The sequence below is a fragment of the Gossypium hirsutum genome, chromosome D12, assembly GCF_007990345.1.
Source record: "Gossypium hirsutum isolate 1008001.06 chromosome D12, Gossypium_hirsutum_v2.1, whole genome shotgun sequence".
Classification (NCBI taxonomy): domain Eukaryota; kingdom Viridiplantae; phylum Streptophyta; class Magnoliopsida; order Malvales; family Malvaceae; genus Gossypium; species Gossypium hirsutum.
Window position 1 is genome coordinate 13,321,845 of NC_053448.1, and position 18,044 is coordinate 13,339,888.

An 18,044-nucleotide genomic window follows, 5' to 3' on the forward strand; every position below is an offset into this window, starting at 1 on the left:
CGACAATTTAGCTACGTCCTCGGACACTACCAAATCAAATTTCTTCTAGAAATATTACAAAGGAGAAGATTTTTGGGATATACAACCAAAGGGGGAGGGGTTCTATATATAAACAAACCAACCCCCTCCATTTCTATCTTTTCCTAATGTGGGATATTGCCAATATTCAACAAATCTCCACCTTGGCGATATTCCACATCTTCGAACATCTTCTCATAACACAAACTTCAATAGTGTCTTCAAATTTGCAACCAATCGCCTTCTTCCTTTTGGTAGTTGTGCCAGCTTCCACGCTTGTTTTTCTCTAGAGATTGCATTTCCTCTTCCATTGCACCTAACCATCTATTATTCTCTAAACTCTGAATGGCTTCGGTGTAAGTGGATGGAATATTATCAAACTGGAAGTGCATAAGCTACCATGTCAGTGAACGAGCAGGTTTCTGAATTTCTCGTCTCTGCCTTCTGACTGCAATTGGCTCTGATTGCTGTTGAGGTTCTTGGGTAGAAACCTCTTCCTCATCTGACTCTGCATCTGCCAATGAAGAATCACTAGTGGTACCTTTTGCTGGAATTACCACACTCTGCTCAAACTCCACCTGCTGCGGAGTACACTCCACTGCTGTGAAGTACTACTCACTCCTTCTGGATTTACCTTATTCAACATGGCAGATTCATGAAAGGTAACATCCCTACTGATTATCGTCTTCTTTGCCTCTAACACCACAAACGATATCCCTTAACACCAGCATTGAAGCCCATGAATAGAGCCTTCTTTGCTCTTGGATCTAACTTTGATTCTTTCACATGATAATATGCAATAGAACCAAAAATGCGCAAGGTGTCATAATCAGTAGCAGGTTTTCCATACCATTTCTCCAAGGGAGTCTTGCCATTTATAGCAGATGATGGCAAATGATTGATGAGATGTTGAGCCGTACGTCACAGCCTCAGTCCAAAACTTTCTATCTAATCCAGCATTAGATAACATACATCGAACTTTCTCCACAAGCGTTCGATTCATACGCTCTGCCACCCCATTCTGTTGCGGTGTTCCACCTACGGTGAAGTGCTTACTATGCCACAATCTTGGCATATCTTCAGGAAGGATCGCTTTTATATTCTCCACCGTTGTCTGATCGGAGAACCTTAATCTTCCTTCCTGTCTGATTTTCAACTTTAGTTTTCCACTTAAGGAAAATTCAAGCACTCATCTTTGTTCTTCATAGGAAACACCCAAACTCGTCTGGAAAAATCATCAATAAAGGTGACAAAATAACGTCTTCCTCAAGTGATGGAGTCTTGGACGGTCCCATACATCAGATGCACATAATCCAGAATACCTTTAGTATTGTGAATCCTAGTGCCAAATTTCACCCTTCGTTGTTTTCCCAGAACACAATGCTCGCAAAATTCAAGTTTGCAAGTCTTTGTACCTTTCAATAATCTTGCTTGGCTAGAGTTTGCAAGGATTTTTCACCAGCATGGCCAAACGCATATGCCACAGCTGTGTTGCCTCAGCGCCCTTCTTGTACTCGTAATTGCTGCTGCTGTTGTCCCGACCACTGTACTACCTTGGTAGTAATACAGATTGTTCTTTCTTATGCCTTTCAACATCACCAATGCTCCTGAAGTTGCTTTAAGAACTCCATCTCGTATTGTCACAACTAGGCCTTTAGATTCTAACGACCCCAAAGAGATGAGATTCTTCTTCACTTTGGGACATATCGTACATCCCGCAAAATTCTAGTAGATCCATCATGACTCCTCAGTTTAATTGAACCTATCCCGGCTATTTTACATGTGTTATCATTACCCATGTAAACAACCCCTTCATCTAGTTTTTGAAATTCAAGAACCATTCCCGAATGGGACACATATGATAGGAACAACCAGAATCCATGATCCACTCATCTGCATATAATGTTGAAGATGTCATACTAAGAGAAAAGTCTGACTCTGCTTCACTATTGCATTCTGCAACATTTGCATCTTGCGGAGTCTTCCCTTTTTTCTTCAATTTTGGACAATCTTTCTTCCAATGTCCTTTTTCTTTGCAAAAGAACATTCATCTTTGGCAACAGCTCGACCTTTGGACTTTCTTCTCTTCCCCTTAGACTGACTTTGTTGACGACCTCTTGTTACCAATGCTTCCACTGCTGCTTCACCTGAACCTTTCAACTTATCCTTTCGGCGTAGTTCATAGCTATACAATGCAGCAGTTACTTCATTGAAAGTTACTTCCGATTTTCCATGAAGTAGAGTAGTTTCAAGGTACTCAAACTCCTCAGGAAGCGATCCCAACAACATTAACGCCAAGTCTTCGTCTTCAAAAGTCACATCCAAATTCAACAAATCAGCCACCAGCTGATTAAAATTGGTAATGTGCTCGTTCATCGTGGTACCAGGAACATAACTGAAACGAAACAGTCTTTTCTTCATATGTAACTTATTTGACTGTTCTTCTTCAGAAATTTCTCCCTCCAATGCCTTCCACAATTTACTTGCAGAAGTCTCTTTACTGAATGTATACTTCTGCTCTCTGGAAAGACATGATCGAATTGTACCACATGCCAATCGGTTGATGGTCTTCCATTCTTTATCATCAACCCCTTCTGGTTTTTCTTCCTCAATGGCAATATCTAGACCTTGTTGAAAGAGGGCATCTAGAAGCTCGCTTTGCCACATGCCGAAATGACCTGTTCCATCAAAAATTTCCACTGCAAATCTCGTATTTGTAGTTCCAACCCTCGACAAGATGTACGAGGTGGAAGTTGTTGCTGTGGATGGTTTTTCTTCTGTCATTTTTGCCATAGCTTCTATTTAATAGCCACCAAATGCTGAATACCCACAAGCTTTCGGAAATGTTTCTGATGTGTAAGATCAGACTAAGCTGCAAACACAGAGCATACTACAAAACCTTGGCTCTGATACCAATTGTTGCGGAAGCGACGATAATATTAATAACAATATTATCAGAAAATATTTAGATAATTATTATGCCAACAATTATACTAAGAAAATTCTCAGTTAAATTGGAGGGGTCACAAATGGTCCCGCTTAAAACCCAACAACTAGACAGAACTCACTTAGATATTTATAGCAATAATAACTAAATAAATATAACCAACATAAAGCTATTAAATATAAGCAAACAAATAAGAAATAAAATACCAGAGATTTAACGAGGTTCGGCCAATTTAGCTTACGTCTCGGACACTACCAATCAATATTCTTCTAGAAATATACAAAGGAGAAGATTTGGGATGATACAACCAAAGGGGGAGGGTTCTATATATAACAACCAAACCCCTCCATTTCTATCTTTTCCTAATGTGGATATTGCCAATATTCAACAAATCTCCACCTTGGCGATATTCCACATCTTCGAACATCTTCTCATAACACAAACTTCAATAGTGTCTTCAAATTTGCAACCAATCGCCTTCTTCCCTTTTGGTAGTTGTGCCAGCTTCCACGCTTGTTTTCTCTAGAGATTGCATTTCCTCTTCCATTGCACCTAACCATCTATTATTCTCTAAACTCTGAATGGCTTCGGTGTAAGTGGATGGAATATTATCAACAACTGGAAGTGCATAAGCTACCATGTCAGTGAAACGAGCAGGTTTCTGAATTTCTCGTCTCTGCCTTCTGACTGCAATTGGCTCTGATTGCTGTTGAGGTTCTTGGGTAGAAACCTCTTCCTCATCTGACTCTGCATCTGCCAATGAAGAATCACTAGTGGTACCTTTTGCTGGAATTACCACACTCTGCTCAAACTCCACCTGCTGCGGAGTACACTCCACCTGCTGTGAAGTACTACTCACTCCTTCTGGATTTACCTTATTCAACATGGCAGATTCATGAAAGGTAACATCCCTACTGATTATCGTCTTCTTTGCCTCTAGACACCACAAACGATATCCCTTAACACCAGCATTGAAGCCCATGAATAGAGCCTTCTTTGCTCTTGGATCTAACTTTGATTCTTTCACATGATAATATGCAATAGAACTAAAAATGCGCAAGGTGTCATAATCAGTAGCAGGTTTTCCATACCATTTCTCCAAAGGAGTCTTGCCATTTATAGCAGATGATGGCAAATGATTGATGAGATGTTGAGCGTACGTCACAGCCTCAGTCCAAAACTTTCTATCTAATCCAGCATTAGATAACATACATCGAACTTTCTCCACAAGCGTTCGATTCATACGCTCTGCCACCCCATTCTGTTGCGGTGTTCCACCTACGTGAAGTGCCTTACTATGCCACAATCTTGGCATATCTTCAGGAAAGGATCGCTTTTATATTCTCCACCGTTGTCTAATCGGAGAACCTTAATCTTCCTTCCTGTCTGATTTTCAACTTTAGTTTTCCACTTAAGGAAAACTTCAAGCACCTCATCTTTGTTCTTCATAGGAAACACCCAAACTCGTCTGGAAAATCATCAATAAAGGTGACAAAATAACGTCTTCCTCCAAGTGATGGAGTCTTGGACGGTCCCATACATCAGAATGCACATAATCCAGAATACCTTTAGTATTGTGAATCCTAGTGCCAAATTTCACCCTTCGTTGTTTTCCCAGAACACAATGCTCGCAAAATTCAAGTTTGCAAGTCTTTGTACCTTTCAATAATCCTTGCTTGGCTAGAGTTTGCAAGGATTTTTCACCAGCATGGCCCAAACGCATATGCCACAGCTGTGTTGCCTCAGCGTCCTTCTTGGTACTCGTAATTGCTGCTGCTGTTGTCCCGACCACTGTACTACCTTGGTAGTAATACAGATTGTTCTTTCTTATGCCTTTCAACATCACCAATGCTCCTGAAGTTGCTTTAAGAACTCCATCTCGTATTGTCACAACTAGGCCTTTAGATTCTAACGACCCCAAAGAGATGAGATTCTTCTTCAACTTTGGGACATATCGTACATCCCGCAAAATTCTAGTAGATCCATCATGACTCCTCAGTTTAATTGAACCTATCCCGGCTATTTTACATGTGTTATCATTACCCATGTAAACAACCCCTTCATCTAGTTTTTGAAATTCAAAGAACCATTCCCGAATGGACACATATGATAGGAACAACCAGAATCCATGATCCACTCATCTGCATATAATGTTGAAGATGTCATACTAAGAGAAAAGTCTGACTCTGCTTCACTATTGCATTCTGCAACATTTGCATCTTGCGGAGTCTTCCCTTTTTTCTTCAATTTTGGACAATCTTTCTTCCAATGTCCTTTTTCTTTGCAAAAAGAACATTCATCTTTGGCAACAGCTCGACCTTTGGACTTTCTTCTCTTCCCCTTAGACTGACTTTGTTGACGACCTCTTGTTACCAATGCTTCCACTGCTGCTTCACCTGAACCTTTCAACTTATCCTTTCGGCGTAGTTCATAGCTATACAATGCAGCAGTTACTTCATTGAAAGTTACTTCCGATTTTCCATGAAGTAGAGTAGTTTCAAGGTACTCAAACTCCTCAGGAAGCGATCCCAACAACATTAACGCCAAGTCTTCGTCTTCAAAAGTCACATCCAAATTCAACAAATCAGCCACCAGCTGATTAAAATTGGTAATGTGCTCGTTCATCGTGGTACCAGGACATAACTGAAACGAAACAGTCTTTTCTTCATATGTAACTTATTTTGACTGTTCTTCTTCAGAAATTTCTCCTCCAATGCCTTCCACAATTTACTTGCAGAAGTCTCTTTACTGAATGTATACTTCTGCTCTCTGGAAAGACATGATCGAATTGTACACATGCCAATCGGTTGATGGTCTTCCATTCTTTATCATCAACCCTTCTGGTTTTTCTTCCTCAATGGCAATATCTAGACCTTGTTGAAAGAGGGCATCTAGAAGCTCGCTTTGCCACATGCCGAAATGACATGTTCCATCAAAAATTTCCACTGCAAATCTCGTATTTGTAGTTCCAACCCTCGACAAGATGTACGAGGTGGAAGTTGTTGCTGTGGATAGTTTTTCTTCTGTCATTTTTGCCATAGCTTCTATTTAATAGCCACCAAATGCTGAATACCCACAAGCTTTCGGAAATGTTTCTGATGTGTAAGATCAGACTAAGCTGCAAACACAGAGCATACTACAAAACCTTGGCTCTGATACCAATTGTTGCGGAAGCGACGATAATATTAATAACAATATTATCAGAAATATTTAGATAATTATTATGCCAACAATTATACTAAGAAAATTCCCAGTTAAATTGGAGGGGTCACAAATGGTCCGCTTAAAACCCAACAACTAGACAGAACTCACTTAGATATTTATAGCAATAATAACTAAATAAATATAACCAACATAAAGCTATTAAATATAAGCAAACAAATAAGAAATAAAATACCAGAGATTTAACGAGGTTCGGCCAATTTAGCTTACGTCCTCGGACACTACCAAATCAATATTTCTTCTAGAAATATTACAAAGGAGAAGATTTTGGGATGATACAACCAAAGGGGGAGGGGTTCTATATATAACAAACCAAACCCCCTCCATTTCTATCTTTTCCTAATGTGGGATATTGCCAATATTCAACAGTGAGAATGATGAAGAGTTTCTTGGTCCTGAAGTACCATATCTAAGTACTATAGGGGCATTGGTGTATCTTGCAAACAACACAATACCTGATACAGATTTTCTTGTAAACTTGTTAGCAAGATTTAGTTCTTATCCAACACCTAAACATTGGAATGAAATTAAACATGTATTTAGATATCTCAAAAGGACCATTGATATGGGGTTATTTTATTCAAATGATTCAAAATCTCTATTAGTATCTTATGTTGATGTTGAATATTTATCAAATGCACATAAAGGTCGATCTCAAACGGGATATTTATTTACATGTGGAGGTACTATTGGTGTTCAACAAAGCAAGCATTAGTTGCTACCTCTTCAAATCATGCATAAATAATTGCAATGTATAAGGCAAGCCGATAATGTATTTGCCTAAGGTTATTGACTCAACATATCCAAAAGATATGTAATTTTCCTTTATAGGAAAAGATGCCAACTATCTAATGTGAAGATAATGCAGCATGTATAGCTCAATTGAACGGTGGTCCAATCAAAGGTGATAGAACAAAACATATTTTACCAAAATTATTCTTTACTCATGATCTTGAGAAGAAAGGTGACATAGAAGTTCAACAAATTCGTTCTAGTGATAATTTAACAAATCTTTTTAATCAATGCATTGCCAACTTTAACATTTGAAAGACTACTACACAAGATTAGAACGTGTCAACTGAAAGATGTAATGTGATATTGGCCATTAGGAGGAGTAAAAAATACGTTGCACTCTTTTTCTTTAACCAATGTTTTGTCCTACTGGTTTTCCTGGTAAAGGTTTTTAACGAAGTAACTTGTAATAATAGATTATTTACTTTTTTTTCCTTCATTAAGTTTTTATCCAATAGAGTTTTTCCTAATAAACATTTTAATGAGACACATGTTTTTTATTTAAAAGGCATCAACATTAATAATGGATGTCTATAACCGCTTTAAACCCTTATTAAAGTGATGAGAAAATTCTCTAGTTCATTTATGACCATGAGATGTTTCAATGAAGTAATTAAGAAGGCTTAATTTACATTTATTGATTGAATGCAAATAAATTTATAAATAAAGCACTTTGTAAATGAAAGTTTAATATGAAAACTCTCTCATATTTTTTATCTACCTTTTACTTATTACCATTGTTCTCTTAATTTTTCTATAACATTTATTATCTTCCTTTTCTTTTTTAAACAAATTATTTGGAAACATTGAAATATATACATATGAAACATGGTAAAATTAATTTTCATATATTAATCATTCAATTTAACTCGACTCGTTTAGTAAATTTAGAGATAGATTCAATTAAATAATAAAACTGATATAGATTTTTCATTTAGTTAGTTGATCAAGCTTTCGTTACAGCCTTTACCAAAACACTGGGTTGCAAGGGAAAACTAATAAATGAGCACCAAGTTGAAACTATATTTGGCAAATTCCAGACACCATATAAACAATACGAAAACATGGAATCCAAAGCATTTAATAAACATGAAAACAATATAATAAACACGTACTGTTGAGAAGTTAATTTTAGTAATAGTATTATACAGTGAAGTAATGGAAAAGGTTAATAGATGATATAATATTCACAAGATAATGGATTCAATTATGCACCTTGCTATTATATCTTCAGATATTAAAACCCAGCGTGTCTCTTTAGCTTTCATCTGATCTGCATTTTGCTTTGTTACAAGTTCTATTCATGCATTAAAGAATAGTAGAGGAACCGTTAACTCAAGTTCAATAATCTTGCCCCCAGTCCGATAATCAGCTGAGCATGGTTGGATGCCCGCTGTGGAGCATCCTCTTGATCATGTCCATTCCAAACGCAGAATCTGATGAACTGAGTAATGGCAGCACAATATTAACTCACCATTTCTAAACATGTTCCTCATTGAAATTTCCTAACAAACAGAGATGAGAATAGCAACAGCAACTCATCAAAACAAAAGCGAGGGATCGAGCGCCAGTCAATTGATTCTAGTTTGATTGATCAATGTAACTAGCTATATTTTGCACACTTAGTCCAAATATCTCAATCGGAAAAAATGAAAACATCAACATAAAAAATCTAGTTTCAGTCAAAACCTAACTTCCTAACCATAAGGAGTTCTCTAAATTTCTTCCTCATCCTAGCTAGTTGATCAAAACACTTTACAGTATGAGATGATTTCAATTCCATCAATAAATAAAAGCAAGCAACCTCTCTAACCTCCGTTACTTTTATCATCTCTTGCTTGTATCAAAAGGTAGGATACCAGGAAGCTAGTTGACAAATGAATATTAAACCAACTCTTCCAGGAAGTTCATCCTATCAAGGCACCTTTCTGAAAGCACAAAAATGTTTTCTTGTGGAAAGGCAGCATTCCCAAAGCATATTCTAGTTTCCTCCAAACAAAATGAAATCTTATGGTGTGTTCTGATCCCAGTTTATGAGGATAAATACTATTAATAGTAGTGAAAAGGAGGGAAAGAAAGAGCAAAACCTAGTGTTTGTTTCAACATTTACATTTTACACAATCAAGCTGAAAGCTACTTGAATATATGTACTAATATGCGTACTACATAACAGATAACAATAGGAATAATATGTTTAACGCTAGACAGTAAATTTTACTATATTCAAGAACAATCCACTGCTGTTTTATCCTTAAAGTGAGTCAGGATATGCAGTCAGACTCCTCCATTAAAATCTTTTAAACATTCGTCATTAGACCAGTCATATATTTCACTAACTTCTCAGACGTGACTCTTTTATGCTCTTCGGTCTTTCCAACTTTATGTTTCACAAGAGATGATTTTGACGAGAAACACCAAAGTTCCGGTAGAAAAGAGCAGAAACAACAAAGCAGCTTTCTACTACCATAATTCATTTTACAAATAACCTGAAAACAGAAGGTATAATAAAGAGAGAGCTGACCTTGGTATGGTAATTTCATATGGAAAATAAATGACACCCTCGGATATGGGGGGCACATGGTCCTTCTTCTCATTAACAAACTTTATTATTTGAAACAGAACCTCTCGAAGAGATGCTTCAACCATTGCTCTACGACAACTTCTCTCCTCAGTAGCACTCTCTATATTAATGAACATAAACAATCATAACAGGAAGAAGATAGATTTTAAAGAAAGCAAAAGCAATTTACAATTTTTTAAAGTTAAGGGCATAAACAAGGTTATACCTCCGGGGTCAACGATCAGTTTGGTATGATGAGATTTGCTTGAATGGTGTTTTGGGTGTTGAGTAACATTCAAATTGACGTACCATTGCTCCCAATATAAGCGCTCGGTTTTATTAGTGAACCAAGACGGCTGCTTGCTTTTCACCTCATAAAACGATAAGCATATCTATAACACAAACACAAGCAAAGAACTCATATTGAAGACAAGATACAAGCTAAAATGTAAAAGGCTACCACCATATATCATGCAAATGCAACATAAGCAAAAATAAAACCTAAACATAAAATAAGATGCAATGGCGACCATATCCGAAACAAAAACCTGAAAACTATAAGCGAAGTAGACATAACAGACCTGACTTTTCTTATTGGGATGTTTTTCCACCCAACTTATGAAATGATCAATCTTCTCATCTATTTTCTTCTCAAGCTCCACATCCCCACATTGCACCTAATTATTACAAAATACGAATTTGGGAAACATGCAAAACGCCAGAGAAAAATCAGGAAATAAAAGCAGTGATTTTGATTGGAGAAGTAAAAACTGAAGACATGAATGACTTACATAAGTAATTTCAAAAAGCTCCAAATCCACATCTTTGGGCCGAACTAGACCTAATGCTCTATGAAACACTATTGTATGTAAAATGCCTGCCATCATGGATTTAAAAGGGAAAGAAAAACTTTTAACAGGTCAAGTTAATCAAATAAAAAAAAACTACAAAAAAGAGAGAACGTTTAATAAACGAAATTAATTACTTAAAAAAGGAACATATATAGAAATTGAAGAGAGGACTTACAGCGCAAAACTTCGCGAATTTCAAAATGCTCCACTTCCTAAATAGGATATTGTTAAATTTAGAGAAAAGTAAAGGAAATTTTCAATCAGAAGCATAGATAGAATGTCTTAATATTTAAGAGTGAAATAAAACAGTAAAAGAGAAAATTTTGATTACCAGTTCTTTGAGTTGGCAGACTTCGCAGTTCATGATAATTGTTTAAAGAGGGAAACCCAGAAGAAACTAAAAGAGAAAAAGAAAGAAGAGATCGAAGAAAATTGGATGGATCAAACCCTAGATTTCAATCGAAACTTGTTTTACTTTTTTGCTTAATCGATCTTTTAATCGGCAGAGTGTGTGCCTTTTACTTTGTTTAGGCTTGGATATATCTGTCTCACTCTTTTTTTCTTTTTCTTTCTTCAATGGTGTTTGGATAATAAAAATAAGGTGGCTTACATAAGCATGATTAATAACGTGTTACCTCCGGCTGTCGCAACGACGTCTTTTGCTTTTTCATTTTCCCGGTTCTGATTGTATATTTGTTTATTTCACAATTCAAAAAAGATGGGACTCATTGAGGGGCCGTCCCAAAAGTCCAGAACTGCTAAAGAAGGTCCGATATGGCCCATGGTTTAGGCTTCCTTTGGATGCAACTGCATTTCAGTACGTTAGTTTTTTAAGGCTAAAAAAGTTGTAACTGAAATGTTAGCAAACGCAAGGGTGTTTGGAAAGCTTTCTTCAGTGCGTTGAAAATGCATTTCATCTCACTGGAGTCTCAATTCCAGACTGGAGCCTTTTGTTCCAGTAAAAATTTAGCAACTTCAGTTGCTTTTTGTTTTCCTCTTTTACCCATATGTTCTTCAATTGCATTCTTCAGGCTTTTCTGATGTATGTTACCTTCTTCTCCCCTTTCCCCTTCCCCTTCCCCTTCCCCTTCCCCTTCCCCTTCCCTTTCCCCTTCCCCTTGAGTTGCAAATCAGTTTGGTCAAGGACTTCTTCCGGTTCCTCCTTCATCCAGGTAAGGCTCCTTCTCCTTCTTCCGTTCTTCATTCCTTTTTCTTCTTCCGTTCTTCATCTTCTCTTCTCAGCATATTCTGTTTTGTTTCCTCTCTTTCTCTCTTTCTCAGGCAAATCTACCATGAATGCTTCCATTAGTACATCAAGAGATCACAAAGTCTTCTCAATTTCCCCCTTGAAATTAATTTTTCAAATTCAATTTTTATGAATTCTTAATTTGTGTAAAGAAGAAATAGGAAAAACTAATCGGAAATGTTTCCACAGTTCGGAGCGATGGCGGAGATGTTGAGCAAGGCGTCGACGATGGTGTTCCAGATTGAACCGATGCTCACCCCTACAACGATCCAAATGATGTTAGCATAGCTCCGCTTTTAGATAGTAAATTCGATTCGGAGAAGTGTGAGGCTCTCAAGCGACTCCTCGCTCTCATCGCTCAAAGCTTCGACGTCTCTAATTACTTCCCTCAGGTAATTTCGTTTTTCATTTTTGATTTCTTTTTATTGAATGAACTCTGAAAAATTTACTTAAAATTTAATATTGAAGTGATCTGGATTTTGTAATTTCATTCAAAGCACCGTTTTGACTGTTGATAAGGTTTCTGGAAAGTGTAAATAAATTTAAGTGTCTAAAAGTTTAAATATCATTGTTTAATAGGTGTAGTGAACTTATCACAGGATAATTGAGAAAGAAAATTAAGCTATCGAGTGTTGTAGTTATAATTCATTGGATCTTTATTGATAGTTGTACTCTGATTAGTGAAGAAATGGTTGAATCGGGTCTAAGACTGTGGATAAAATACAGATAGTTGTTCATAATTGCATTCATGATATGAAATCAGGGTTTGGTAATGGATACTTTTAAATCTTATATTTGTTTGTTAATTGAGGTGTATATATGTTTTTCATCTCTCTGGTTGCTTGAATTACAGGTTGTTTAAAACATGGCATCTCAATCTTTGGAAGTAAAGAAACTTGTTTATTTGTATCTACTGCATTATGCTGAAAAGTATGTTTCGCAAACTTCTCTTACAATATTCTTTTTATTTTCCTATGGTTGCTTCCATATGTTAAGAAGCAATATTAGTAAATGAGGGAATTATTAGTATGAACAAAGAACATGCTTGCTTGAAATCTATCTCTAATTGCACCGGATAGAAACGGTATCAAGTTTAACTAGTTATTAGATAAGAGTAGTTATTAGATCATGGTTTTTAAGCACTTTTCAAGTTTAATTAATTACAATTCATTTTGAATAACTGTTCTTTTTCTTAATAAAAGCAGTGCTTGAGATGGTAGAAACTCATTAGTTTAAAATAATAGTGGTTCAAAGGAGAGGTGATGAGACCTGGATTGTATTTCTTGTATTTAAGCAGGTAGATTGAACTTATTGTTAATGTTTCTGTGTTTAATTTTGTAGGCGTCCCAACGAAGCATTGTTGTCAATTAATTATTTCCAGAAGGATTTGGGGGACCCTAATCCCTTGGTGAGAGCATGGGCACTTCGCACCATGGCTGGAATTCGTCTTCATGTTATTGCACCTCTTGTTCTGGTGGCTATGGGCAAGTGTGCTAGAGATCCATCTGTTTATGTTAGAAAATGTGCAGCTGTGCTCTTCCAAAAGTACATGATTTGCGCCTAGAGGAACATACCTCGGCAATTGAAGAGGTTCACTTGATAGATTTATTTCTTCATGGTTATTTTTGCTTTCGTGTTATCCACCATTTATTATGACCTTACTTTGCTACGACTCGATTTCCATTGTTAAGATCAGTTGAAAACTGCTTCCTTAAAAGGTTTGGTATTTTTGGACAGAAGGTTTTAGACTAGTTTGGCATGCAATATGCAAAGATAATATCTTTTCATCTTTTGTGCCTGCATTTTTCAGGAATTTTTTTGTACCTAAATAAACATTCATAGATTTTTGCTTCTTTACTTGGGCGTCCAATTTTAGATGTCTTTAGTAGCATGACACCTTAGACATCTATCTCTTGTTATAATACATTTAGATAGGGTTGGATTTATGTTTGATGTTATAGCTGGTATGTCAGCTACATTTTGTTTGTAATTCTATTTAGGCTTTAGTCATGTATTAGTGGGAGCAGCTATACATTAGTTAACTGCCATATTTCATTGTAACATAAATGCTTCTCAAGTCAATGAAAAAGATCTGAATTTTGGAAATCAAATTCAGTTTTCTTATTGTTCAAACTTCTTTGCATTCGTTTTTCTTTTTCTCCTTAGTTTTCTGCTAAAAAAACCAACACATGTAATCTGGACTACTTATGTATATGGCATATTGCTTATTCAAGTAATGAAGTTAATCTTTACATCATCCGGGTTACTTGCTTCTGTTTTCTTCCTCTGCTGTCAAAACCCCAACAGATGTGATTTTTAATTCTTCCCTTTAGCATTGATGACCAGCTCAAGGCTCGACATTGCACGTTCTACATGGTGGCCATAGGCTATTTCAGTTACTAGCCAACGGTTGATTTTAGTTTTAAAGTTATTTGATGCTAGCAATGTTGAGTTACTAATAACAAACATTTGAAATAACATGCATTAAGACCCTTATTCTAGTGTTGCTTTATTATTTTATCTTTCAATAATGTTTTATTTTTCTAAAGGCTCAATAATTACAATAGTTTTTCAATAATGTATTGAGTCCCTACAATTAAATATATGATTAATTTTGAAATATTAAATAAAATAAATTTTTGAATTTTTCTTTAGTTTTAATTCATTTTTAATTATTTATTATTAAAAATAAATATAATTGTAATAATTTTTAATCATTTATTAATTTTGTAATTGTTAAATAATTTTTAAAACTTCTATTATATATCATTTTTAATCAAATGTCCTTAAAAGTCATTTTCTATTTTCACCTCACCGCTACAGCTGCGTTTGAATCCAAACACACACTCCACCGCTGTTTCTAATTTCACTGCTACAGTATCTAATCTCACCGCTACAGTAACTAATCTCACCGCCACCGCTGTTTTTAATCTCACCGGAGCTAAACACACCGCCCATCCAAACTAAGCCTTAGTTGGTTTGATTTAAGAAAATTCAATTCAGTTCATAGGTCTGTTTGAGGCCCGCCGGAATGGCATTCCAAACCCTTTCATCCCAAACTTTCTTGGATATTTTTTTGTTTTTGATTTCGATCTTGATACCCAAATGTTTTCTTCCCTCCTATAAAATTATTATTTTTAAATATATACTAAAAACTAGGGTAAATTACATGAATGGTGACCTAATTATGAGAGTGTTTTTAGTTTGGTCACCCAACTATAATTTTTTTTTATTTGGTCACTAAAGTTTTCAAAATTAATTTTTTTTAATCATCATGCCAGTAAGTCGATAATGCAAGTCTAACATGGGCTTTTTTTTTATTCAAATAATAACAAATTTGACCTTCCAATATTTACACATTCTAGCAATTAAATTTAAAAAATTTTACAAATTTAGTCCTAAGTACTTACAAAATTTGTCATTTTAATCCTAATTCAAAAAACTTAAAAATTTATTAAAAATTTTCGATAAAAATTATAAAAATACATAAAGATTGTAAAAAAAAATATTGCACTAATTAAATCAAACTTCCTTGACTAATCAAATTCTTTTTCTACCCAAATCCTTAACCAATCAAAATCCTTCTTTTCCACCAAAATTCCCCCCACCCCGACCATGCCTTGCCCAACCCCCTGTTGCACCCTTCTCACGCCACCATCATCATCCCATCATTGCTGTAAGCCCATTGCCCAACACCGCCACCTTCCTCTCACACAATTCGCCACACTTCTTTTGTTCCATCACCACTTTCCCTTACTATTGAAACCAAACCACCATTGTTGCAATATCAGTTCACCACTGCCTCATTATCTGTCCCTTGCAGCGCCACCCTACTCCCTCTAGCCCCTATCATACCTTTCAGCACCATCCCTTTCTATTAACCCTTACTGACCCTGTCTTCAACTCTCCCAAGTTACACACCATCTCCTCCCAATCGCCCTTTCGTGTTACACCATCAGGCCATGTCCTAAACCAAGCGTCCTTGATACATGCATGAATAGGGTGAAAATTTATTAATTCTATTCATCGAAGCTACCAAATTTTAAGTTTTGAAAAATCAATTAACTTACGACACATTTTTATATGAGATCCAAGTATTTTTCGTTCAAGATGTCTTTGATCGATGAAATAACTATTTCTTAGCTTTGAAATACACTTTGAATCACTTTATTTCAAGTTCAAGAGGTCAAGTTATGGTTGTTTTAGTGAAAACTACACGAACATAAATTTATGGATGGGATTATTGCGGGAACTATGAGCTTTCATTCATGTTTAAATCATATTGGGTTCGATTTTAAGACTTATTTTGATTATATATGAGCCCAATATTTTATTTATTAAATTTTATTTTTATTTATTTATTCTAGATTTTAGGATATTTTTAAGTGTTTTAGATTGTTTAGAAGGTTTATGTTTCTTAATTGACAAGAAGGTTTAGTTCAACTAGAATTACTTTGTATTTAACCAAATTAGAAGCTTAATTAAATTAAGATTTTGTTTTTCATTCAATTTATAGTTGGCACTTTCATTATTTATTAACATTTTTACTAAGTAATTAATTAAATCATTTTTTTGGAGTATTTTATTTTACAATATTTAATTCTTATTTTTATTCATAATATTATTTTTACTTAATCTTGTTCAAGATTTTGGGAAAAATTCTTTAAACTCCGAATTGCCAAGAACTCATTCTTGGAGGGTTAGTTAGAGTCATTGATTAAGTTTGTTGGGAAATCTTTTTCAGAGGGTTCAATCAAACACTTCTACTTCTATTCATTTTCATTGGTTTATCTATCCTATCTTCCACTTTTAAATTTTATTTTCTTTATTTTCTTGTTGTTTCTGTTTCATTATCATTCAATTAATCATGTTCTTTGTTGAGTATTTCAAGTTCTAAGCATCTTGCTTGCTGCCCAAACTGTAGGAATCAATTTAAAGCCTATCGAGTAAAAAACAAGTATTTTAAAGCTCAAAACAACTTCGAATTATCTTAAGATTTTTAAGACTTTGTAGATGCTACCCTCATATCATTTGGTATCAAAGTTCGAGCCTCTTAGTATCCCTAAACCCATGCATCATCAGTTTTCTTATTGAAAAATTTTTCAAATGCCTCAAAACTCTTTTTTTTTTTGCCGAGTAATTTTGCATTGTTTAATTTGATCGAGAAGGTAAAAGTGTTGGAACTGGTTCATGGGAAGACCTCCCACATTCCCACGTTTCGTTGGGTCACTCTCACATGCCCACATTTTGCTATCGACCACTTTCACACCTTTGTATGTGTGATAATGGAATGTGTTGGTAGTTTTTGATGGGGAACCACCACTACAAAAACCAACTAGTATAAGGTCCCTAGGCATCGAAAAATAAAAACAAAAACAAAAACAATATATCATCTAGTGAGATTTTCAACTGCTTAAAAGACTTTGGCGGTTTTCAATTTTTTGTACAGCTAAATTTGACTTCCTCGCCGGTGGTTTGACGTGCTCGGCAGTGGTGTCACAACATTTGGATTTTGGCATTTAGTTCAGGCAATGACTAGAAGTATTTATGTTTGATCTTTTCCGTTGCACTATATTGTAAGCCGTTATTTATGCTAACATTTGGTATCATAGCACGGTTTCTCTCTGCCTTGTCTGGTTTAAAAGTTTGTAAATTTCTTAAAATAACTGTGTCATGTTTATTTGAATTATTTTTAAAAAAATTAGTTTTTGAGAATTTTTATTACAAACTTTTGTGCAAAATCATTGAATTTTATTTAAGTGAAAATTTTAAAATTAATTATGTTATAAATAATTTAGTGAAAAATTTTAAAAATTTGTTGTTAATAGTTACATTTTTTTTAAATGCTTAAAAATTTTAGACTTATTGCATAAGGTATTTAGCAATAAACTTTAGAACATATGTCTATGGATCCAAATAATTTTATTTAATTAGAGAATTAGCCATAGCAACTTTAATTAAATGAAATTATTTATTATAGCAAGGATCTCATAAGGTTTATAGATATTAGATGTTGCATAATGACATAAGAACAATCTTGAATTAAGTTTAAGGATTAATACCTAGCTAAGTGATTGTTATAATTTTATTTAGTCAAAGACTAGTCACAACATCTTTAGTTAAATAAAATTATTAAAGTTAAAAATCACATACGGAAAACATAAGTATTAAATCTCATTGCATAATTTATCATGATAAAATTATTAGATGACTTTTTATAGTTGCCCACAGGAATTATGAAAATGAATTTAATAATTTTTGTCATAAAGGATAGTACATAATTCTATCATAAAATAGATCTAATTGAATTAAAAATTTAGCCCACAAGCAATTTTTATGACACTAGATTCATTATTTACATAATTTGCATTGGTAAATTACGATTTATGTATGCCTCAAACTTTTGTT

At 34.9% G+C, this 18,044-nt stretch overlaps 2 protein-coding genes across 6 annotated transcripts; one reads left to right on the forward strand and one right to left on the reverse strand.

The window, feature by feature from the left end:
- Window positions 1-8,046: 8,046 nt before the first annotated feature.
- Window positions 8,047-10,965, reverse strand: LOC107945310 (autophagy-related protein 101). Of its 2 annotated transcripts, none has more exons than XM_016879268.2 (7): window positions 10,722-10,965; window positions 10,566-10,602; window positions 10,331-10,416; window positions 10,121-10,216; window positions 9,766-9,931; window positions 9,501-9,660; window positions 8,047-8,423 (listed from the first exon to the last, which is right to left on the reverse strand). In XM_016879268.2, exons 1-7 carry the CDS (start codon window positions 10,752-10,754, stop codon window positions 8,348-8,350), a joined length of 654 nt encoding a protein of 217 aa, XP_016734757.1. In that variant the 5' UTR covers window positions 10,755-10,965; the 3' UTR covers window positions 8,047-8,347. The 2 variants fall into 2 exon arrangements, with proteins under 2 accessions (XP_016734757.1, XP_016734758.1); XM_016879269.2 differs by having other exon boundaries at window positions 8,047-8,484.
- Window positions 10,966-11,029: 64 nt separating this feature from the next.
- On the forward strand, window positions 11,030-13,747 carry LOC107945311 (beta-adaptin-like protein C). Of its 4 annotated transcripts, XR_001696474.2 has the most exons (5): window positions 11,373-11,562; window positions 11,672-11,718; window positions 11,826-12,028; window positions 12,490-12,566; window positions 12,978-13,747. XR_001696474.2 is itself a non-coding variant. In XM_016879270.2 (3 exons), exons 2-3 carry the CDS (start codon window positions 12,502-12,504, stop codon window positions 13,198-13,200), a joined length of 288 nt encoding a protein of 95 aa, XP_016734759.2. In that variant the 5' UTR covers window positions 11,254-12,028; window positions 12,490-12,501; the 3' UTR covers window positions 13,201-13,747. The 4 variants fall into 4 exon arrangements, 1 of the variants encoding a protein (XP_016734759.2); XR_001696475.2 differs by lacking the exon at window positions 11,672-11,718 and having other exon boundaries at window positions 11,030-11,562; XR_001696473.2 differs by having other exon boundaries at window positions 11,672-12,028.
- Window positions 13,748-18,044: the final 4,297 nt, after the last annotated feature.

What these genes read in the sequence shown, in the direction of transcription:
- LOC107945310 (XM_016879268.2), bottom strand. Translation starts at nt 10,754, where the DNA reads ATGAACTGCGAAGTCTGCCAACTCAAAGAACTG. An exon ending in AATTCGCGAAGTTTTGCGCT is followed by an intron (nt 10,417 to 10,565) that starts GTAAGTCCTCTC and finishes CCATGATGGCAG; the next exon opens with GCATTTTACATACAATAGTG. An exon ending in ACTGATCGTTGACCCCGGAG is followed by an intron (nt 9,661 to 9,765) that starts GTATAACCTTGT and finishes TCATTAATATAG; the next exon opens with AGAGTGCTACTGAGGAGAGA.
- LOC107945311 (XM_016879270.2), top strand. Translation starts at nt 12,502, where the DNA reads ATGGCATCTCAATCTTTGGAAGTAAAGAAACTTGTTTATTTGTATCTA. An exon ending in CTACTGCATTATGCTGAAAA is followed by an intron (nt 12,567 to 12,977) that starts GTATGTTTCGCA and finishes TTAATTTTGTAG; the next exon opens with GCGTCCCAACGAAGCATTGT.